This window comes from Oncorhynchus kisutch, linkage group LG10, assembly GCF_002021735.2.
Source record: "Oncorhynchus kisutch isolate 150728-3 linkage group LG10, Okis_V2, whole genome shotgun sequence".
NCBI classification, from domain to species: domain Eukaryota; kingdom Metazoa; phylum Chordata; class Actinopteri; order Salmoniformes; family Salmonidae; genus Oncorhynchus; species Oncorhynchus kisutch.
Genome location: NC_034183.2, coordinates 48,425,634 through 48,449,863, shown reverse-complemented (window position 1 = coordinate 48,449,863; position 24,230 = coordinate 48,425,634). Strand labels below are relative to the sequence as shown.

The window sequence follows — 24,230 nt, the reverse complement described above, 5'->3', positions numbered from 1 at the left end:
AGGCTATGAGGGGTGGCCAGTCCTCCTCTGGCTTTGCCGGGTGGAGATTATAACAGAACATGGCCAAGATGTTCAAATGTTCATAAATGACCAGCATGGTCAAATAATAGGTCTGGGACAGGTAGCACGTCCGGTGAACATGTAAGGATTCCATAGCCGCAGGCAGAACAGTTGAAACTGGAGCAGCAGCACGGCCAGGTGGACTGGGGACAGCAAGGAGTCATCATGCCAGGTAGTCCTGAGGCATGGTCCTAGGGCTCAGGTCCTCCAAGAGAGAGAAAGAAAGAGAGAAAGAGAGAATTAGAGAGAGCATGCTTAACTTCACACAGGACACCGGATAAGACAGGAGAAGTACTCCAGATATAACAAACTGACCCGACACATAAACTACTGCAGCATAAATACTGGAGGCTGAGACAGGAGAGGTCAGGAGACACTGTGGCCCCATCCGATGATATCCCCGGACAGGGCCAAACAGGAAGGATATAACCCCACACCACTAGAGGGATATCTTCAACCACCAACTTACCATCCTGAGACGAGGCCGAGTATAGCCCACAAAGATCTCTGCCACGGCACAACCCAAGGGGGGGGCGCCAACCCAGACAGGAAGATCACATCTGTGACTCAACCCACTCAAGTGACGCACCCCTCCTAGGGACGGCATGAAAGAGCACCAGTAAGCCAGTGACTCAGCCCCTGTAATAGGGTTAGAGGCAGAGAATCCCAGTGGAAAGAGGGGAACTGGCCAGGCAGAGGCAGCAAGGGAGGTTCGTTGCTCCAGAGCCTTTCCGTTCACCTTCACACTCCTGGGCCAGACTACACTCAATCATATGACCCACTGAAGAGATGAGTCTTCAGTAAAGACTTAAAGGTTGAGACCGAGTTTGTGTCCCTCACATGGGTAGGCAGACCATTCCATAAAAATTGAGCTCTATAGTAGAAAACCCTGCCTCCAGCTGTTTGCTTAGAAATTCTAGGGACAATTAGGAGGCCTGCGTCTTGTAACCGTAGCGTACATGTAGGTATGTACGGCAGGACCAAATCAGAGAGATAGGTAGGAGCAAGCCCATGTAATGCTTTGTAGGTTAGCAGTAAAATCTTGAAATCAGCCCTTGCCTTGACAGGAAGTCAGTGTAGGGAGGCTAGCACTGGAGTAATATGATATTTTTTTTTGGTTCTAGTCAGGATTCTAGCAGCCGTATTTAGCACTAACTGAAGTTTATTTAGTGCTTTCTCCGGGTAGCCAGAAAGTAGAGCATTGCAGTAGTCTAACCTAGAAGTAACAAAAGCATGTATACATTTTTCTGCATCATTTTTGGACAGAAGGTTTCTGATTTTTGCAATGTTACGTAGATGGAAAAAAGCTGTCCTTGAAACAGTCTTGATATGTTCGTCCAAAGAGAGATCAGGGTCCAGAGTAACGCCGAGGTCCTTCACAGTTTTACTTGAGACGACTGTACAACCATTAAGAGTAATTGTCAGATTCAACAGAAGATCTCTTTGTTTCTTGGGACCTAGAACAAGCATCTCTGTTTTGTCTTTAAAAGTAGAAAGTTTGCAGCCATCCACTTCCTTATGTCTGAAACACAGGCTTCTAGCGAGGGCAATTTTGGGGCTTCACCATGTTTCATTGAAATGTACAGCTGTGTGTCATCTGCATAGCAGTGAAAGTTAACATTATGTTTTCGAATGACATCCCCAAGAGGTAAAATATATAGTGAAAACAATAGTGGTCCTAAAACGGAACCTTGAGGAACACCGAAACTTACAGTTGATTTGTCAGAAGACAAACCATTCACAGAGACAAACTGATCTTCCTTGAATTGTATGTGTGTAAGTAACTGGGGGTGGGGAGAGGATGGACTGCAGATGTTTGTGGTGGCCTGGCTGGTCATTTGTTAGTAGGCTGTAGCCTCAGGCCTTTGCTTCTTAAATATTTAACATATATCTGTTGCAGTAATTCTGAAAACATTTTTATTTTATAGCAGAGTGAACAAATGGGAACATTTGTGCAATCAAAAGGGAATATTCAGACCACACCTTCAACTGTATATGTGAGTGACAGACTGGGCTCAACATTAACTACTTAGTATAACACTTGAACTTTGCATGTCACATGTGTATGGATCACAATAGGTCATATCTAGTATCCATTAAAGCGACATTCACAATGCAAATTCAGTGAATTTCATAAATTTTGACATTTGCTCAGTACTTGAAGGGATGTGGCCAGTAGTGAATAGATGTGTAAAGACAAAGTAATATCATGAAATCAAATATTGTCTTAGCTTGTAACTTATAAAATATTCAATTTGATTTGATTTTGGATCACAGATAAAATGTAGAAATGAAAATATTTTCATTTACAACATTAATCATGTCTACACTGTATTTCTGATCAATTTGATGTTATTTTAATGGGCAAAAAAAATGTTTTCTTTCAAAAACAAGGACATTTCTAAGTGATCCCAAACTTTTGAACGGTAGTGTATATCGCCCTACCATTTCCAAAAGGGAATGTTGTGAAAATGGTTGGATATCCTTTTCATTGGTTGGTTGTTGTGTTATCATTAAAACAGCGCCCACTTTCGGTGTGAAACTAAAGCCTTAACCCACATTATGGCTAAACGTATTTGTCATCGCTCATACAGTGCCTTGCGAAAGTATTCGGCCCCCTTGAACTTTGCGACCTTTTGCCACATTTCAGGCTTCACACATAAAGATATAAAAATGTATTTTTTTGTGAAGAATCAACAACAAGTGGGAAACAATCATGAAGTGGAATGACATTTATTGGATATTTCAAACTTTTTTAACAAATCAAAAACTGAAAAATTGGGCGTGCAAAATTATTCAGCCCCCTTAAGTTAATACTTTGTAGCGCCACCTTTTGCAGCGATTACAGCTGTAAGTCGCTTGGGGTATGTCTCTATCAGTTTTGCACATCGAGAGACTGACATTTTTTCCCATTCCTCCTTGCAAAACAGCTCGAGCTCAGTGAGGTTGGATGGAGAGCATTTGTGAACAGCAGTTTTCAGTTCTTTCCACAGATTCTCGATTGGATTCAGGTCTGGACTTTGACTTGGCCATTCTAACACCTGGATATGTTTATTTTTTAACCATTCCATTGTAGATTTTGCTTTATGTTTTGGATCATTGTCTTGTTGGAAGACTGTCCCAGTCTCTGTCCCAGTCTCAGGTCTTTTGCAGACTCCATCAGGTTTTCTTCCAGAATGGTCCTGTATTTGGCTCCATCCATCTTCCCATCAATTTTAACCATCTTCCCTGTCCCTGCTGAAGAAAAGCAGGCCCAAACCATGATGCTGCCACCACCATGTTTGACAGTGGGGATGGGGTGTTCAGGGTGATGAGCTGTGTTGCTTTTACGCCAAACATAACCTTTTGCATGTTGCCAAAAAGTTCAATTTTGGTTTCATCTGACCAGAGCACCTTCTTCCACGTTTGGTGTGTCTCCCAGGTGGCTTGTGGCAAACTTTAAATGACACTTTTTATGGATATCTTTAAGAAATGGCTTTCTTCTTGCCACTCTTCCATAAAGGCCAGATTTGTGCAATATACGACTGATTGTTGTCCTATGGACAGAGTCTCCCACCTCAGCTGTAGATCTCTGCAGTTCATCCAGAGTGATCATGGGCCTCTTGGCTGCATCTGTGATTAGTCTTCTACTTGTATGAGCTGAAAGTTTAGAGGGACGGCCAGGTCTTGGTAGATTTGCAGTGGTCTGATACTCCTTCCATTTCAATATTATCGCTTGCACAGTGCTCCTTGGGATGTTTAAAGCTAGGGAAATCTTTTTGTATCCAAATCCGGCTTTAAACTTCTTCACAACAGTATCTCGGACCTGCCTGGTGTGTTCCTTGTTCTTCATGATGCTCTCTGCGCTTTTAACGGGCCTCTGAGACTATCACAGTGCAGGTGCATTTATACGGAGACTTGATTACACACAGGTGGATTGTATTTATCATCATTAGTCATTTAGGTCAACATTGGATCATTCAGAGATCCTCACTGAACTTCTGAAGAGAGTTTGCTGCACTGAAAGTAAAGGGGCTGAATAATTTTGCACGCCCAATTTTTCAGTTTTTGCTTTGTTAAAAAAGTTTGAAATATCCAATAAATGTCGTTCCACTTCATGATTGTGTCCCACTTGTTGTTGATTCTTCACAAAAAAATACAGTTTTATATCTTTATGTTTGAAGCCTGAAATGTGGCAAAAGGTTGCAAAGTTCAAGGGGGCCGAATACTTTCGCAAGGCACTATAGTTAGATGTATCTTGTATTTCTGAGTCTTGGATCTTCCTCACACAGTAGACTTGATATCAGGGGGGGAAGTGCAACATTTCAAAACAAAGCTCTCACTGGAGATTTGCCATGTAAAAAGACAAGCGAGAGTTTGCAGCGATTTGATGTAGTGGTTTCCCATCATTCTGCCCCTAGCCTCCTATACCCCCCAGGAAGTCATTCTTGGTGAAGTCGTTCACGGCCATCGGGTCGTCCTATGACCTCCCATCCTTACAGGTGGATTCAGACAGCCAAGAGGAAAACGCATCAATGGTAAGGATGATGCCAGAAGGAAAATGGCAAATTTTTCAAATCCTTCTTTGACCGTGTTAAAGATTTTTGCATTGCATTTGATAGAATTATAGGGACAATGGAAGCCCATGGAATAGCCAGACACCAGGGTCTGCCAGGTCAAGGAGCCGGTCCCCCTTTCGGCCAAACTTTTTTGACTGCTGGTGACCTACGGCCTCAGATGTCAGAGCCCCAGGTGAGTAGAAGCCAAGTGAGTTCAAATGCAGGACAGCACTAACCTCTTCCACCATACTCAATTGCTATGACAGTACTAAAAATGTATGATTTAAAGACATGAAGAAATGCACCTTATACTGTCGTATGGAGGAGACCTGGGTTTCAAAACTCTGGTTGGTCACAATAGCTACATTATCATTTAATTAATCCTAATGGGCTGTAACAGTAAGTACTTATTATTCATATTATAATAATAATACTAATTTGGGAAGGTGCTTATATTTGTCTTGATACACAAAAGTGTGTAATGGAAATGTATTTATTATTTTTGGCATATCCAAATTTCCCCTGAGACACACCCGCAGGGAGTAGAGTCACCATTGTACAGCGCGCCTGGAGCAATTAGGGTTAAGTGCCTTGCTCAAGGGCACTGTGGCAGACTTTTTTTTATTTTATTCCCCTTGTCGTCTCAGGTATTCAAACCAGCAACCTTTCCGTTACTCGCCCAAACCTCTATGACACCACAACAGTCTATATACCGTTTAACTGCACATAATCGTGACTTTGTGATTTGTGTCTCAGCTAAGTCTAACAGGAAGAAGTCAATCTGTGTACCAAATCTAGACTCAGCCAGCATTACCCCAGTATATGTCCCACTCAGAGCCCCTGGACAAGAGACAGAACCCAGGCTTCCCAGGCCTCTCCTGAAGCTACAGCAATGTGATGGATACCCAGGTGAGTCAACAACACTCTCTTCTCGTGTTTCATTACATCTCGGTTCTTCTAATCAGTTTTCCTGTCAGAACCAGTGTAGAAGATGCTGCTGTGCAGAGGCCGGGGCCTCTTCCTCTTTTTCCCCTCTCATTCTTCCCTTTCTAGTCTGGCTCACTTTGTTTTGCAGTTAATGTTCCAATTTGATTGATGAACTGTTTTGACAGACCTCCAATCAGACTGGCTCCCTAACAGACTATCGGAGCCCCCGTTTGAACCCCTGTCCTGTTCGCCGCCCTCCAGTTCCTCCCAAGAACTATGGCACTCTTCTGAGGCCCTCTCCATCTGCAGGTGGGGACGATGACAATGTTGATAGATCTAAACTTGGAATGACTGAGAAGGTAAACCAAGAGAACCACTGAATAAGCCAGTATATAGTGTATACAGTAAGATAGCTTGAATAAAACAAATCAACCCACTACTCTTCGTTGTGGTTTAACACAGGCCTTCGACGGGTTCAGCAAAAAATAAGCCTTCCCCTCCTCCTCTCCTATGGCCTGTGAGACCCCTCTCGGTCCCCCATGATGTCCCGCTCCTCTTCAGCCTCTTCAGAGTATGAGAGGACGCTCCCAGAAATGCACCTACTACAGCCTCAGGTGAGAGAGTACTTCATATTCATTGCAAAGAAGAAAAGACATCAATGTTCACTGTTTTATCAGTGTAACTTTACTTTCTGTCAATCAGATATCTTTGCTTTCTTTGTATTGGTATAGGATTCCATAGAACAAAAGCACAGTCAGTCCCCTCACCCTGTTCGACCACCAGCTCTACCCAAATCTGAACCCCTGTCCTTGTATGGGGGCTATGACGTCAATAGATCCCAGAGTCCGACGGTAAGCATCACTCAAGTTACTTTTTAGGCCCTCATATCAATTCACAACTAACATCGCTTCTGGGATTGTACATGTTCAATAGCCCTCAAACACAGACAATGAGAGGTTGCCTCACCCCTCACGGCCCCCACCATGGTCGGGAGGGCCCCCCTCCCACACCCGGTCTCATTCCCCCTCAGGGATTGGCCACACAACTCCAACCCCTGCTGCAGGAGAAAGCCGTACATGCCCCTGTCTCCAACTGGTGCTGACAGAAGCACAAAAGCAGCTCACGACTATACATACACACATGGTGCCATTCAAAGGATATAGTACACCATTTATGTATTGTGATATGCTTTCATCTGAGGTGAAACAGATACTGCATGTGTGTGACAAAGACAGGGAAGTGTTCACAGTGAAATATAACTACCTCTATTTATGTTCCTTCCTTCCTGAAACTCAAAAAGTCCCCTTATGGTTATTAAATGTACTTGTGTCTTGTTGCTTTGTTGTTTTTGTTCACATGTGAAAACATGTGTTCTTGGGACACTTCACATGTGTAAGTGAAATTTCACGTGAAAAACATGGCCCACGTTGCCTGGCGAGGATTCCCAGATGTACTCCAGATTGCGATGGTCAGTCCAGATGAGAAAAGGGTGTTTAGCCCCCTCAAGCCAATGTCTCAACGCCTTCAAGGCCTTGACGACAGCCAACAGCTCCCGGTGCCCCACATCATAGTTTCGCTCCGCCGGGCTGAGCTTCTTCGAAAAGAAGGCACAGGGGCGGAGCTTCAGTGGCGTACCCGAGCGCTGAGAGAGCACTGCTCCTATCCCAGCTTCGGATGCGCCCACCTCCACTATGAACGGCAAAGAGGGATCCGGATGAGCCAACACAGGAACTGAGGTAAACAGATCCTTCAGGTGCCTAAAAGTCCTGTTCGCCTCAGCTGACCACTGCAAGCGCACCGGGCCCCCCTTTAGCAGTGAGGTAATGGGAGCAGCAACCTGACCAAAACCCCTGATAAATCTCCGGTAGTAGTTGGCAAACCCTAAGAATCGCTGCACCTCCTTTAACGGTGGTGGGAGTCGGCCAATTACGCACGGCTGTAATGCGATCACTCTCCATCTCCACCCCTGACGTGGAAATCCGATGCCCCAGGAAGGATACGGACTGTTGGAAGAACAAGCATTTCTCAGCCTTGACGTACAGATCATGCTCCAACAGGCGACCAACCACTTTGCGCACCAGGGACACATGCTCGGCGCGTGTAGCGGAGTATATCAAAATGTCGTCGATATACACCACTATACCCTACCCGTGCAGGTCTCTGAAAATCCTGTCCACAAATGATTGGAAGACTGATGGAGCATTCATTAACCCATACGGCATGACTAGGTACTCATAATACACTGAGGTGGTACTAAATGCAGTCTTCCACTCGTCTCCCTTCTTATTAAAACGCACCAGATTGTACGCACTCCTGAGATCCAGTTTAGTGAAGAAGCGCGCCCCGTGCATTGACTCAATCGCCGTAGCGATAAGAGGTAGCGGGTAATGTAATGAAGTGCTATTTCCTATGCAAATGACCAGCTTACTGCTATTGCATTGCTATAACTGAGACAACACATAGCAACGTATTTTCACAGTAAAACATGGTAGGGCCCATACAGGATATCTCTCACACACACACTCACTGAAAAGACACACAGACTTGCCAAGACAGGAACGCACACACTTACACACACGCAGCCCCTCCCCTTCTGGATGGGCTCCAAAGACAAAGAACTCTGTCGAGAACCAATGGGATACTGACACCAGGATGGAGGAGACTGTCTATCATCTACAAACAACCTACCAGAAGCCAGGACTACCAGAATCTACCTACGTCATTTCAATGTATAAAATGAACTGTACGATATGTGTCCGGTCTCTTTTTTTCCAATGGTTCGCATGAGAACTTGACGAAACGGAGCCGTGCACGTTTTGCCAGATATCATTACTCTTGAATAAACGGCCTTTACTATACCGTATCCGCCTTGTCCAGCGTCTCGACTTGGTCTCGTTTCTCATATACCTATTCATCAACAGTAACTATACTTCACCATTATTTTATTGAGACCTCGATAATCAATGCACGGGCGCAACCCTCCCTTCTTCTTGGTGTGGTGTGGGGGCTGTGCTTTGGCAAAGTGGGTGGGGTTATATCCTTCCTGTTTGGCCCTGTCCGGGGGTGTCCTCGGATGGGGCCACAGTGTCTCCTGACCCCTCCTGTCTCAGCCTCCAGTATTTATGCTGCAGTAGTTTATGTGTTGGGGGGTTATATCTGGAGTACTTCTCCTGTCCTATTCGGTGTCCTGTGTGAAAGTGTGCGTTCTCTAATTCTCTCCTTCTCTCTTTCTTTCTCTCTCTCGGAGGACCTGAGCCCTAGGACCATGCCCCAGGACTACCTGACATGATGACTCCTTGCTGTCCCCAGTCCACCTGGCCATGCTGCTGTTCCAGTTTCAACTGACCTGAGCCCTAGGACCATGCCCCAGGACTACCTGACATGATGACTCCTTGCTGTCCCCAGTCCACCTGGCCATGCTGCTGCTCCAGTTTCAACTTCCACCTGACTGTGCTGCTGCTCCAGTTTCAACTGTTCTGCCTTATTATTATTCGACCATGCTGGTCATTTATGAACATTTGAACATCTTGGCCATGTTCTGTTATAATCTCCACCCGGCACAGCCAGAAGAGGACTGGCCACCCCACATAGCCTGGTTCCTCTCTAGGTTTCTTCCTAGGTATTGGCCTTTCTAGGGAGTTTTTCCTAGCCACCGTGCTTCTACACCTGCATTGCTTGCTGTTTGGAGTTTTAGGCTGGGTTTCTGTACAGCACTTTGAGATATCAGCTGATGTACGAAGGGCTATATAAATAAATTTGATTTGATTTGATTCTTTACAAAAAATAAACTCGAGGAGACGGGAGAAATGGAGGGCTGAATGTACCCCTGATGCAGGGATTCAGAGACATATATGTCTCCATAGCCACCGTCTCCGCTTGCGACAGGGGATACACGTGACTCCTGGGAAGTGCAGTGTCTACCAGGAGATCTATCGCACAATCCCCCCCGTCGATGGGGTGGTAATTGAGTAGCCTTCTTTTTACAGAAGGCGAGAGCCAAATCAGCATATTCTGGGGGGATGCGCACGGTGGAGACCTGGTCTGGACTTTCCACTGTAGTAGCACCAACGGAAACCCCTAAACACCTACCTGAACACTCTTGCAACCACCCCGTGAGAGCCCTCTGTGGCCACAAAACAGTAGGGTTATGACAAGCTAACCAGGGTAGGCCCAGCACCACAGAATACGCAGGAGAATCAATAAGAAAAATACAAATATTTTCCCTGTGACTAATGGTGACTATCTAAGGCATGAACGGGGAAAGGCATATTTACAGGAACAGGTCCTATTCTCAGTGCCTAAGCCAAAACCAGGCTTCACATGAGGTTTCCCCTCTTTCTGTTGCTGTTCACCTGCATTATTAGATGATATTAATTTCAATCGAATCTAAAAACCTGTGTGTACCTTTTTTTGTTTTTCAGCAGGAATTTGAAAGTCTAATGAGATGGATGAAGACAGTGGGATGTGGGTTAAACATTATTACCACAGATGTACAGTACCAGTCAAAATTTCGGACACACCTACTCATTTCAGGATTTTTCTTTACTTTTACTATTTTCTACATTGTAGAATTATAGTGAAGACATCATAACTATGAAATGACACATATGGAATCATGTAGTAACCAAAAAAAGTGTTAAACAAATCAAAATATATTATCTTTTAGATTCTTCAAAGTAGCCACCCTTTGCCTTGATGACAGCTTTGCACACTCTTGGCATTCTCTCAACCAGCTTCATGAGGTAGTCACCTGGAATGCATTTCACTTAACAGGTGCGCCTTGAAAAAGTTAATTTGTGGAATTTCTTTCTTTCTTAATGCGTTTGAGCCAATCAGTTGTGTTGTGACAAGGTAGGGATGGTATACAGAAGATAGCCCTATTTTATAAAAGACCATGTCCATATTATGGCAAGAACATCTCAAATAAGCGAAGAGAAATGACAATCCATCATTACTTTAAAACATAAAGGTCAGTCATTTGAAAGTTTCTTCAAGTGCAGTCGCAAAAACCATCAAGCGCTATGATGAAACTTGCTCTCATGAGGACTGCCACAGGAAAGGAAGACCCAGAGTTACCTCTGCTGCAGAGGATAACTTCGTTACAGTTACCACCCTCAGAAATTGCAGCCCAAATAAATGCTTTACAGAGTTCAAGTAACAGACAACATCAACTGTTCAGAGGAGAATGCGTGAGTCAGGCCTTCATGGTCGAATTGCTGCAAAGAAACCATTGCTAAAGGACACCGATAAGAAAAAGAGACGCCATCCCATCTGGTTTGCACTTAGTGGGACTGTCATTTGTTTTTCAACAGGACAATGACCCAACACACCTCCAGGCTGTGTAAGGGCTATTTGAGCAAAAATGAGAGTGATGGAGTGCTGCATCAGATGAGTTGGCCTGCACAATCACCCGACCTCAACCCAAATGAGATGGTTTGGGATGAGTTGAACCGCAGAGTGAAGGAAAAGCAGACAAAAAGTGCTCAGCATATGTGGGAACTTCAATCAATCAATCAAATGTGTTTATGAAGACATTTTTACATCAGCAGATGTCACAAAGTGCTATACAGGAACCCAGCCTAAAACCAGAAACAGCAAGCAACGCAGATGTAGAAGCATGGTGGCTAGGAAAAGACTCATGGGAAAACATTCCAGGTGAAGCTGGTTGAGAGAATGCCAAGAGTGTGCAAAGCTGTCAAAGGCAAAGGGTGGCTACTTTGAAGAATCTAAAATCTAAAATATATTTTGATTTAATATCTTTTGGTTACTACATGATTCTGTATGTGTTATTATATAGTCTTCACCATGTGTGTTATGTCAATGTCTTCACTGTTATTTTACAATGTAGAAAATAGTAAAAAATAAAGAATCCTTAAAATGACTAGGTGTATCCAAACGTATGACTGGTACTGTATATCGCATTATTTGACACTACATTACATTGTATTTAATTCATTATTAAGGATGAAAGAACGTGCAACTGTTCTTCTGTAAAAAAAAATCTACTGTTCTCAGCTGTTAGGATGCAATATGTGGCCATAGATTACTGAGGGATAATACATTTGGTTTGTAATTGTGTATGTGTCTCTTTCAGGCTGGGAAAACATGCCTCCTTCATTTTATGGCCTCAGTCTAGAGGATGAAACCAGGTGAGACCTGACTAACCTCTTACTGTACACATGTGGTTAATACACCATTTCAAGGATAGAGCTTTGATCTTACATCCAATACAGTACATCCAATACATCCAATCCAATCCAATACAGGCATACCATTTAATCAGCCCTCTGTCTTTCATTAAATCGGTCTTTCCATCCCACCAGGGAGTTCAACCAGAGGTGCCTCTATGCAAAAAATGGCCTCTGTCTGTTCAACTGCCTGCTAATGAAGCGTAATGATACCCTGCGAGGCCTTTTCACAGAGCTCAACGACCTCGCCGAGAAGCCGGACAAAGTGCAAAAAACCAAAACCATGGCTATCGCAGGGGGCACCACGGACGCCATGGGAGGGACGGTGGCCGTTGTGGGCATTGTCCTCACCCACATGACCATGGGTTCCTCCCTCATAGCCACAGCAATTGGGCGGGCATGGTGGCGTCGGGTAGCGGGATAGGCATCAAAGCGGCCATGGGCAACATCAAAATCAACTCTGTGGACCGGAAGAGGCTGGAGGAGGTGGTGCAGAAGTACAAAGCCGAGATAGCAGACTTGGAGTTGTGTCTTTGTTTCATCCACAGTGGGATGGCTGAGCTGAGGCAGTACAACTTCCACAGGCTCCATCATGCTGATCCTGAGGCCCTGCGGATAGCCAGGGTGCTGGAGGCAGCGCATCCTGGGTGTAATAAGTCCCAACAGTTGGGCATGAAGTCTGAGATGATCCTAAAGGGTTTGCCAGAGACATGGACCTGTATTATACTGACAAGGACAGCCAGAGGCTGAAAAGGGCTCTGAGACTAAGTTTGCAACCAGGACTGCACCAAGTGTGGCAGACTTTCTCTCTAGCAGCCAGTAGATTTTGAGGTGTGTGTGTGCTGTCATTAATGCAGTAAAGGTCTGGCAATGTTTTGGACACATACAAGATATAGTTTTTTGGGGGGAGGCCGGAGGGAGGTGCTCATTTTTGAAGTGGGTTGCCCTATTGAAGCCTACATGAAGCTACTGAAATTTCAGCCCCCGTGAACAGTCTCGGTTATCAGTGCAAACTTGCAGTGATAATATTTGGGAGTCTCAGCCATGTACATAGGCTGACAGATTGCTGGCCTGAACAGGACAAAGGCAAAGCAGCGGTACTGCTCTGTGTCCGCTGTTTGGGCAGCCATGGTGCTTTCTGTATCCATAAGTCTCCATATATCCATGAACTTTGAAATGTTTGAATCCTCTCGACTGTAATGTGATATGTAGATTCAAATAAAGTATTTAAAATGTGTGAAATGTATGAATGTGAAATGTTTTACTATGCAGTGTGTACTGCTGAGAATATCCACAGGACATTTTATCTATATCCTATTTGTGAATTATCTGAATACTAAAAAGGACGTGCAATAAACTTTATTGAAAAGTTGTTGGCTCACATAAATTATGTGATTAGTATAAGACATCACAGGATGATTTGTAAAACTGGCCCCTGTTAACCCCCAATGTGCGGAAGGATACGGTTTCCACTAGCTTCTATAGCCACAAAGTCAGATTCCACAGAAAAACATTTGCTTTGGTCTTAATTTAAATTTAGGGATTAGTCATAAAGTTAGGAAGAGAATTTAAGATGAATTTGTAGAAATGGGTGGGGTTTATGACTTTGTGGCTATAGAAGCTAGTGAGGACCTGTGGAAGGATATTCTAGGTCTGCATCAGCGATGTATATAAACCCTTGATTGCTAGGGCATGGCCATTTAGAGTCTTTGAAGCCACTGGTCGGACATATTGGCACTCCCCAGTAGGCGCAGTCCTCCATAGGAATGAATGGAATTCTATTTCACTTTAATGTTTAAAGGACAAAATTACATGTATTTAAGTATTTGTTACTGTAGTGGGGACAATAACATCAGTAACCTCAAAGAATCTGACTAAGGAAAGTGTTTTTTATTTTTTCACTTTATATGTTTATCTCACATAATATAATTTCAAAGTATGCATTAAGGTGTTTGTAAAAGTATAAACGTGACAAAAATGAATGTAGACATTAATAAATGCTTTTCTTTAACTTCCAAAATATGTTTTACAATGGGGGGGGCAAGATGGATGCACGGTGGCTTCAACACAAAGCCTCCTATAAGTAATCTAGTGTGTATATATACATCATTGGTCTTTTTGAGAGTTGTACATTACGCTGCGCCCTCAGCATGCGCCATTTCCAACCAGCACCAAACAACATTCAAGTGACACCACTTTCTTGTGCGAAATGGCAGTTTAACGGTTCGCGGCGGTCCTAGCAGCAGCAAATTCAACAGTGCGTCAATCCAGTGCACTGCTTCAACTTCATATTTGTCAAAATGACGTAAGTATATATTTGTAGGCAAATGGCTGGCTAACGTGAATCTGTGACATGTCAATGACGACAATGCGGTCTAACCTCAATCTGTGAAACTATTAGCCTGCTTATGTTGTGTAGCGAAGTATTTTTATAAATGCATATACTATATCTTGCCGTAAGGTTGCCGTTCTCCAGACAAATCCTTGGAATGACATTGGATACAGACGTCACGAGTCAGAGCAGAGAATGTTACATTGTATCTCTTTCTGGTAAACTGGCCAGTGAGCTGTTAACATAACAACCCGCGACATTGTCACAAATTGGTAAAAATATAGATTTTTTTTTAAATAGAATGTGTGGTACGATTTTATTCCAGGAATGCCAACGTGGAACAAAATGTTTCGTTCTTTTTCTAACAAAATGGCGATATAATCAATGTTTAAGGCGGGAGGGTGAACACAATCGTGGCTGTTAGGGAGGCGGAAGCAGCCATCTCATTCGCTAGACACACTTCCATCACAGATAGAACCATGTTTAGTTATACAAATCTTTGCTTCTGTTCTGACGATGGTTGCTGTGGAAACTGACTGACCTCATTTGGCGCGTGTGCGAGTCACAAGACAAAGGCAGTGAGGGTATTCAGTGCCAGTGCAAGGAGGTGCTCTGTAAAATGGTAGGGGCAGTGTTATGCACAAAACGCATTACAGATATAAACATAAGTTCAGACTTACATATTTTTTTTGCCACCCAATTAAAAATGTGCGCAGACAAATATTACATTACTCAATCACAACACAACATGACTGACCATGACATAATATAGAATCAACATAAAGGAGAAAAGGCCATTTCTTTAGCCCACATTATGAGCTTCGGTTTACATTATTACATGAACTCACCATGTCATCTCCTATCTCTTTCCCAGGTCCCTTGTGGAAACCCTTAGCACTGCTGTAGTTGACAGCATAAAAGAACCGCTCGACCTCCTACTGCAGTACCTACCGTCTCAGATCCTAGAGACTGTACTACAACAACAGAGCTATGACCATGATGAGCTCACAGTTTGGCCTGGACGATATGGAGGCCATACTCTGGGGGCCTTCCTCTCTCATGGCCGACCCCATGGGGTCGCTGCTTCACCATGATGAAGTTCCCTTGATAGAGGAGGCTTCACCCCTCCCGTCATCTTCTCCAATTCTCCTTCTATCCCCTCCTCCCTCTCCGCCTTCGCTGCTCCTCCAGGAAGAGAAGGCTGAGGTAGACTTGCTGTCCTTCCCTTGGCTATCTGCTGACGAGCTAGGCCACACCCATCACATTGCTGCAGATAATGGGAAAGGTGAGGACCACCACGTCCTAAGTCCTCCACACGTATGTTCATACTGGTCGACAGTGTGTAGAAATCCATAGCAATTTATATTTTATTCCCATGATCTGTTTTTTTTGCAGTATAGAAAAGGTAATAGGTTTTCAAATCAAATTTCATTTGTCACATGCGCCGAATACAACAGGTGTAGTAGACAGAGAAATGCTTTTATCACAAATATGGAAACTTAGACTTCCACTTTGACATTTATGATCACTACGTGTAATGCGAATATTTGTATTTTCATATTACTTTGGCTATTGAGCAGTTGAATAACCTGCTTTCTTTGTCCTCCACAGAAGATGCCTTTTCTGGCATGGACTGGATGGCTAAGAGGGTCAACCTGAGTGAGTTTGACCTGGACTCCCTTATATGTTCCCCTAGCTCCCCTAAAGACCTCATTACTTCCTTTGAGTGTCCCATGGAGCTGGACTCACTCCCCCTCCCAACTCCCACGGACCTCCCCGCTACCACTGATCCACTCCTCCCCCTGACCGTCTCACAGCCCCAGGAAGACCCGCAGGAGGAGGTCCATTCACCTCCCCCCTGCGTCCCCGATGCCCAGGAGGAGCTGGAGATCAAATCGGAGCCCCAGTCCCCAGCCCCCTCTCTTCTTCCATCTCCCACCTTCACCTTAGAGTTGGGCAGTGAGGTGGATGCCTCGGCGAGTGTCAGCGAGAAGCTGCTTCACCTGGAGTTACCCCAGTCGGTCCCCAGCATCGTGCTGTCTCTCTCCCCAACCCGCATCGTTGTCCTCCTGGCCCCTAAACACGAGGTTGGCGTGACAACCGTCACCATCCCAGAGATCCTCTCCTCTGACAGCGACAGCAGCTTAAGCGCCTCCGGTCAGCTCAACTGGCCCTCCATCGCCACAGCTCGGTCAAGGTTCCAAAATAGGAGAAAACCATACACAACAACCCCCAAGTCTAGGCCACAACATCCAGACCAGCCATCTCCCACCACCACATCCACTGGAGGACCCCCGAAGGAGAAGAAGCTCAAGAAGATGGTGCAGAACAAGACGGCGGCCACGCGCTACCGCCAGAAGAGGAAGACTGAGCAGGAGGCCCTGAGCGCGGAGTGCAACAAGCTAGAGCAAAGGAACCACAAGCTGTCGGAGAAAGCAGACTCCATCGCCAATGGGATCCAGTATCTCAAAGACCTCATGGAGGAGGTGCGCCAAGCGAAGAGCAAGAAGGGACTCGGTGACCTCTAACCGTAGTGTAACCCACCAAGTATCCTACTATCTATAATGCTTTTTAAATCCATGTATTGAGACTCCCAAAGCCCAAGTTCTATTGACCTTCCTGCCTGTCTCTTCCTTTGAGTTTAAAGAGACTGTTCTTGTAGCTTGAGTTTGATGTAGTCCCTGATCTCTTGTATTAAAACCTTAAGTATTTTCCTAACAGTATATTGACTTGTGTAATTAGTCTAATCTTTCGTCTCTGTCATTGTTTATTCTTATCAAGACGCGTCTATATGTATATAGAAGCATGTAGTCTTAAATAGGTTTTGAATCCTATTATACATGTGTATTTTTACTGTAGTCTGAATTGTATTCCTTTCCTTATCTATTAAAAAGTAAAATACATTTGGTCTTGTGCAATTAATTTAGCAAACTCTGGGAATATACAGTGAAGACAAAGTATATTATTAAGACCAATCTTGCCATTTTACTGCGTCTCAAATAAGTATTGAGATTTCCAAATAGTGATTTCAAAATAGGGTCCTCGGCCTCATTTAGCTAATACCGGTGTGAATGTGTTCAGAAGTGCGAGGCCAGTTGTTTAAATATAGCCCAGATATGACCTGCTCCAGTGCCCTCCTGGTTCAATGGAGGAACATTATCAGTATGTTCTGGCTCAACAACCATTTACCCAGATATGGGTCAGGTTTAACAATTGCACCATATCCCCTATCTAGTTAATTTACTTTGTTTTAGTTCATTCTGGGATACATCCAAGTTATTAGTATTTTCTGATCATCTTGTGTTGGACAGTTTCCAGCTACCTCACTGACCTGTTCTCTACAGTATATTGTGTGTGATAGACAGTGTGTTTGTGTGCTGACCTAAGCACTGCTTAAATAATGGAGGTTGACCACAGTGGCACGACACTATATTCAACCTAAAACTGGGACTAGGGTTCTCGCACACTTTTTTTTGTTGCTCTGGGGCTTTAGTCCAGATAGCTTGGGGGAAATTCTCTATTTGGGATTGTGCCAAACCTCTCTGGGGTAGGTGGGACGCTTGTCCACATGGCCAATAGCCAGGGAAAATGCAGAGTGCCAAATTCAAATACATTTCTATTAAAATCAAAAATTAAATTACACATGCATGTTAAAGCTACACTCGTGAATCCAGCCAACATGTCAGATTTCAAAAAGGCTTTTCGGGGAAAGCATAAGATGCTATTATCTGATGATCGCACAACCGTAAACAATGAGGTGTGACACGAAATAACATATAAATCATGCCTTACCTTTGACGAGCTTCTTTTGTTGGCACTCATATGTCCCATAAACATCACAAATGGTCATTTTGTTCGATTAATTCCGTCAATATATATCCAAAATGTCCATTTATTTGGCACGTTTGATCCAGAAAAACACCGCTTCCAACTTACAAAATATCTCAAGTTACCTGTAAACGTTGCCAAAACATTTCAAACTACTTTTGTAATACAACTCTAGGTATTTCTTAACATATATAATCAATTAAATTGAAGACGGGATGATCTGTGTTCAATACAGGAGCAAAACAAACTGACCCTACTTTTCTGGTTACGCGCCTCTATCAAAAGGTACACATGAAGTGACGTTCGTTCTGAGCTATGGTACTTCATTACACAAAGGAAAAACTTCATCCAATTTCTACGAACTGGTGACATCCAGCGGAAGCGGTAGGAACTGAGGAAAGTCTATTAGAATTCTGGATTCCCCATGAAAAGATATTGAAAAGACAGTGACTTAAAAACCTCGGGGTTTCGCCTGCTAAATAAGTTCTGTTATAGTCACAGACATGATTCAAACAGTTTTAGAAACTTCAGAGTGTTGTCTATCCAATACTAATAATAATATGCATATATTAGGATCTGGAACAGAGTAGGAGGCAGTTCCGTTTGGGCACGCTATTTATCCAAAAGTGAAAATGCTGCCCCCTACCCCAAACAGGTTTTAAGTGGTGAATGAGGCACAATGTATGGCTCTCTGAAACCATTCACAAGCTCCCTAAAGAGGCTGTCTGTTCAGTGAGAAGCACAACCAGTTCCGTAGGAAAATTAAACCTAATTTACCACAACTTCTGTTAACTCTTGATGTTATAACTGGTCTGTCTGATAGCTAATTTTTAATTAAACCCTTATGTTGCATCATTTAATAATGGATAATAACCCTCACCGCAAAGCAGGAAGTGTCATGCGACTCAGTCTTCCTTGGGAATATCATGCAAAATCCATAGTGGACATGTTACTGGCCAATCTTGACCCTTGACTGAGACAGTAGGCTTTTACAAGCTGTGGGTTCTGTTGATTCCTCAGTTGTGGTTGGTGTCAGCAACACTTGAAGTTTATGTTCAGTTCACAGACATCATTTAAATAATGGAAGACATGCAATAGGCCTACATTGGACATATAGACCTACAAAACATCTTTGGATGGTATTTGAATGGTATTGCAAAAAACAATGAATGTTTGTTAAATACAGTTCAGTACAATAAGCTCTTCATTTGTTTTTTCTTCTAACTTTTCCTTATTTAACATTGAGAAAGGATATAAAAGTAAAGTAATTCCTTGATTAGCTCCTTGGATCCCTGTTATGATTTTTTGAAATTAGATTGAATAGGAATGGTCTTAAAACTGTCCCTTAAGGCGCTCCTGTCTTTATGTTGCTTAACTGCAATGTAATGAGGGATGTTGTGTGACAGCATTGCTATGTATTACTGGAATGAAACATTCCTTTTTTTATATCGCAACTCTGGACACTCCTAATGCTTTACTGACTGTTTCATCTAATAGTGTATTGCAGTACACATACTTAAAAAACTTGCACATTCATATTTGAATGTTCAATTGCACTCAATTAAATTTGTGGGAACAACATGTATACCTGTATTGAATCATTTTATACTGTAGGCCTAAAAGCAGCCAACAAGTATTCAGCATATGTGGGAACTCCTTTGAGACTCTTGGAAAAGTATTCCAGGTGAAGCTGGTTGAGAGAATTCCTAGAGTGTGCAAAGCTTTCATCAAGGCAAATGGTGGCTACTTTGAAGAATCTCAATTATAAAATGTATTTTGATTTGTTTAACACTTTTGGTTACTACATGATTCCATATGTGTATTTCATAGTTTTGATGTCTTCACTGTAATTCTACAATGTAGAAAATAGTTTTCAAAAATTTAGAAAAACCCTTGAATGAGTAGGTGTGTCTAATCTTTTGACTGGGACTATTGCATAATTTGCAAATAAATTCATTAAAAATCCTGCAATGTGATTTTCTGGATTTTTTTCTCATTTTGTCTGTCATAGTTGAAGTGTACCTATGATGAAAATTACAGGCCTCTCTCATCTTTTTAAGTGGGAGAACATGCACAATTGGTGGCTGACTAAATACTTTTTTGCCCCACTGTATTTGGGTACATCTTCCCATTTCAAATGAACTATTATGGCAGCTTAATGACTTTAAATCATTTATACTGTTATGATAGAATTGTGCCACCAGTAGGAGTAGTAACACGAATGAAGGTAACACCAATGAAGGTAACACCAATGAAGGTAACACCAGTGACACATTTGAGGTAAATTAGGGTAAGTCTTTAGCACTTAAAAAATTATTTACTAAAGTGATATGATGAATCATTTTGCACACAATGTAATTGTCCTTCATTGAGGCGACCACATCAGGTGAGGCAATCCCATATCACAGTCATAGTAAGTATGCCACATTATATGCAATTACAGCCAACATGTATGCAAGTATATTTGGAATTTGAGTTGCTACTTGTTTACATAAAAATGGAACTTGAATGTTGGCTGTATGGTATATATGAGGGAGGTGTGCCCCTTCCTGTCCAATGAGGTCATTAATGGAAGAAAAAAATCATCAAGTAAAAATACGGTCACACACATATTGAGATACTATGCCCTTATTAGTATCACATTGAGACAGTTTCTTGTGTAACTTGCTATTTATTAACAATAACTATTACTTTATAATAACTTATAATGAGGTTATTGAGGATTGGCCAGTATTACATGCCTTATAATGTTTGAATAACAAATCACTTAATTAAGCCTTATATATGGCTAATAACACAATAAAGGCATAAGCTACTTATATACATACTTATAAACTAGAACTTAGTGGCTAATATGTGTACCTTCAAATAAAGTGTTACCCTTGTTTGAATTGTTGTTACTAATTGGCCCAAGGCTGCATCATTCGTGGGGGGACAACATGTTTACTGTTACCTTGTATAGCTTTGTAATGAGTAATGAGATCAGCTATAATATTGCAGATAGTGTGGCTTCTATCAATGTAATTATCTGCATCATTTCCAATCCCCATATTTTTTATTATATACATTATGTTCTTTCTTTAATAGCCTTTGTTTGTTTTCAATCTATTTCATCTACTTTCTAGCATTCAAAATAATAGATATCTCTTAATGCCCAAAATATGTCACTACAACTCTATACTGGGTCAATGTGCTTGCCCTAAGTATTGTATACAGTATTGCAGTATAAAGGACTTGCATTAAGTTTTACCATTGATAAACAGTTCAATACAACAACAAAAAATGAATGATGTGCAATTATTTGTCCTTTAAAATGTTTTTCATGGTTGTAAATGCCACAGAAATTCAAAAATGACCCAACTACTTTGAATACACATACAATGCCTTCAGAAAATCTTCACACCTTTTTCCATTGAAAAAGTCAAGTTGTGTGAATACTTTCTGAAGGCATTGTATGTGTTCTTTCCTTTAATTTCCGGTGTAATTCTACACCAGGCCACTTTAAAATGTGAATGTTGGGGTGCGGGAATGTGTCCACCTTACAGTGTGTAAGCATGTGCTCTTGGCTACTCTCTCCCTTGTCACTACTGGAGCTGGCATCCTCTGCTTTACAGTCTTCTTCAGGGCTGTTGTTCTCAGGTGACTCAGGGCTTTCTTCATCCACTGTCAAACACAAAAGATCCCAATTTTCTCAAAACTTATCCTGGGGGGTGGGGTGGTAGTTTATAAGTATGTATAGAATGTTAAAATTATTTTAAAAAATATTGATTTTGTCCTTTAGTACTGTCACGTTCTGACCATAGTTCTTTTGTGTTTTCTTTGTTTTACTGTTGGTCAGGATGTGATCTGAGTGGGCATTCTATGTTGTATGTCTAGTTTGTCTATTTCTATGTTTGCCTGATATGGTTCTCAATCAGAGGCAGGTGTTAGTCATTGTCTCTGATTGGGAACCATATTTAGGTAGCCTGTTTTGTGTTGGGTTTTGTGGGTGATTGTTTCCTGTGTCTGTGTTTGTGCCACACAGAACTGGTTCGTTGCCAGTTCACTTTGTTATGTTGTATTTGTGTTCATGTTGAGTTTTCTTATTAAATAACATGGACACCTACCACGCTGCATATTGGTCTGATCCTTGCTACACCTCCTCTTCAGAGGAAGAGGAGGAAATCTGCCGTGACAAGTACTATAGCCCATAGAAACACATTGAATAACACATTCATGAATGGCAAAAAGAATGGCAAAAAATAAATCATAAGGAATAAGGTTTTGAAGTCAGGAAATATGTTCGTTTTATCAACATTTACCCTTTTATTTTTGTTGGAACAAAACTACCTCCATACTTCCAATTGTTTGTATGGGTTACCTTCAGACGAGTCCTGTGACACTTGTGGGGGCCGTATAGCAAAACGGAGAACACCATCAGGTTTACAAGAGTCCCCCTTTCCATACAGTGGTCATAATAGTTAGGCGAAACTGTTCGGATGCCACAGACGTTTAAGTGAGAAGACCGATTTTCGGGATGTCTCATGGTCTGACAAACACCACTGTAGCTCGGCCACTTTCCACCGCAGATGCGGAAGGCTGACATAGGCAGATGTGGTGGATTGAGACACATCCATTGCAAACAGATATTTCTAGCTTAAACTGACAGATTTTGATGGGATTTCTTTATATTGGTATGTCAATAGGCTCTTAAGGATTTTAAAGGGCAATCATGCCACTTTTCAACCTCATATTCATTACCTCCAGCAGTGTCAACATATAGTGCTTTCGTAAAGTTTTTCAGACCCCTTGACTTTTTCCACATTTTTGCCTTATTCTAAAATCGATTAAATAAATAAACATTCTTGGCAATCTAAACACAGTAAGAGATGGCACCGACATATATGGCAGCTCTGCTTCTTAAGCAACTTTGCAGTATTTTTATCTGTGTTATAGCATACATTATTAGCCCAGAAAAGGTTTTGTGTTATTACATACAGCCGGAAATAACTTTTGGATATCAGAGCGGCGGTCACTCACCAGCATTACAACCAGGAATACGACTTCCCAAATTGGATCCTTTGTTCATACCCCCCAGGACAATGGAGAAGTATTCGGAGTGGAATTCTAGTCCGACTCAGGAGGCGTGCACACCATCTACCAAGTATATTACTTGCTAATGTTCAGTCTCTGGATAATTAAGTAGACGAGCTAAGGGCGAGGGTCTCCTTCGGGATATACTGTCCCCGTCCATTCAGCCATCTGGGTTCTCAGTGCATCGCGCAGGCAGGAATAAAGAAGAAAGGAGGGGGTGTATGTTTCATGATTAACCACTCATGGTGTGATTGTGAGTAACATACAGAAACTCAAGTTATTTGGTTCACCCGACCTAGAATACCTCAATCAAATGCTGGCCGTATTACCTCCCAAGGGAATTCTCTTGGGAGTCACAGCCGTGTATGTTCCTCCTCAAGCCGATACCATGACAGCACTCAAAGAACTACACTGGACTTTATGCAAACTGGAAACCACATATCCTTAGGCCGTATTTATTGTAGCTGGAGATTTTTGTAAAGCAAATTTGAGGAAAACGCTAATGAAGTTCTAGCAATACATTAACTGTAGTACATTGGACCAAAACATTGGACCACTGCTACTCAACTTTTCAGCTTCCCCGCCCTCCCTTAGGCAAATCTGATCACGACTCCATTTTTCTCCTACCTTCCTATAGGCAGAAACTTAAACAGGAAGTACCCGTGCTAAGGTCAATTCAATGCTGGTCTGACCAATCGGAATTCCTGCTTCAAGATTGTTTTGATCAGTCGGACTGGGACATGTTCTGGGTAGCCTCTGAGAATAACATTGACGAATACACAGATAAGGTGACTGAGTTCATCAGGAAGTGTATAGGAGATGTTGTACCCACTGTGGCTAATAAAAGCTACCCAAAACAGATGGCAGCATTCGTGCAAAACTGAAAGTGCGAACAACAGCATTTAACCATGGCAAGTTGACTGGGAATATGGCCGAATACAAATAGTGTAGTTATTCCCTCCGTAAGGCAATCAAACAGGCAAAACATCAGTACAGAGACAAAGTGGAGTCCCAATTCAATGGCTCAGACACAAGACGTATGTGCATGGTCTACAGACAATCACGGACAACAAAGGGAAAACAAGCCACGTCGCAGACAGTCTAAACACTTTCTTCACCCGCTTTGAGGACAACATAGTGCCACCGACGTGGCCCGCTACCAAGGACTGTGGGCTCTCCTTCTCCGTGGCTGATGTGACTAAGACATTTAGGCGTGTTAACCCTTAATTCTGTCATCATAAAGTGCTTTGAGAGGCTAGTCAAGGATCAAATCACCTCTACCTT

General features: G+C 42.6%; 2 protein-coding genes across 3 annotated transcripts; both read left to right on the top strand.

Annotated features, from left to right (window-relative positions):
* Positions 1 to 11,271: 11,271 nt before the first annotated feature.
* LOC109897560 (apolipoprotein L domain-containing protein 1-like) lies at positions 11,272 to 13,085 on the top strand. Its single transcript, XM_031833855.1, has 2 exons — positions 11,272 to 11,674; positions 11,849 to 13,085. Exons 1-2 carry the CDS (start codon positions 11,631 to 11,633, stop codon positions 12,135 to 12,137), a joined length of 333 nt encoding a protein of 110 aa, XP_031689715.1. The 5' UTR covers positions 11,272 to 11,630; the 3' UTR covers positions 12,138 to 13,085.
* A 738-nt stretch (positions 13,086 to 13,823) lies between these two features.
* LOC109898285 (cyclic AMP-dependent transcription factor ATF-4) lies at positions 13,824 to 16,948 on the top strand. 2 transcript variants are annotated; one of them, XM_020493200.2, is made up of 3 exons: positions 13,824 to 14,018; positions 14,920 to 15,330; positions 15,657 to 16,948. In XM_020493200.2, the coding sequence occupies exons 2-3, from the start codon at positions 15,036 to 15,038 to the stop codon at positions 16,571 to 16,573; spliced, it is 1,212 nt and encodes a 403-aa protein (XP_020348789.1). In that variant the 5' UTR covers positions 13,824 to 14,018; positions 14,920 to 15,035; the 3' UTR covers positions 16,574 to 16,948. The 2 variants fall into 2 exon arrangements, with proteins under 2 accessions (XP_020348789.1, XP_020348791.1); XM_020493202.2 differs by having other exon boundaries at positions 13,843 to 14,018; positions 15,660 to 16,770.
* Positions 16,949 to 24,230: the final 7,282 nt, after the last annotated feature.

Excerpts from the sequence above, each read along its gene's own strand:
- LOC109898285 (XM_020493200.2), top strand. The coding sequence starts at position 15,036 with ATGACCATGATGAGCTCACAGTTTGGCCTGGACGATATGGAGGCCATA. Across the intron at positions 15,331-15,656 it reads TGCTGCAGATAATGGGAAAG|AAGATGCCTTTTCTGGCATG; the intron begins GTGAGGACCACC and ends TGTCCTCCACAG.
- LOC109897560 (XM_031833855.1), top strand. The coding sequence starts at position 11,631 with ATGCCTCCTTCATTTTATGGCCTCAGTCTAGAGGATGAAACCAG. Across the intron at positions 11,675-11,848 it reads AGTCTAGAGGATGAAACCAG|GGAGTTCAACCAGAGGTGCC; the intron begins GTGAGACCTGAC and ends CCATCCCACCAG.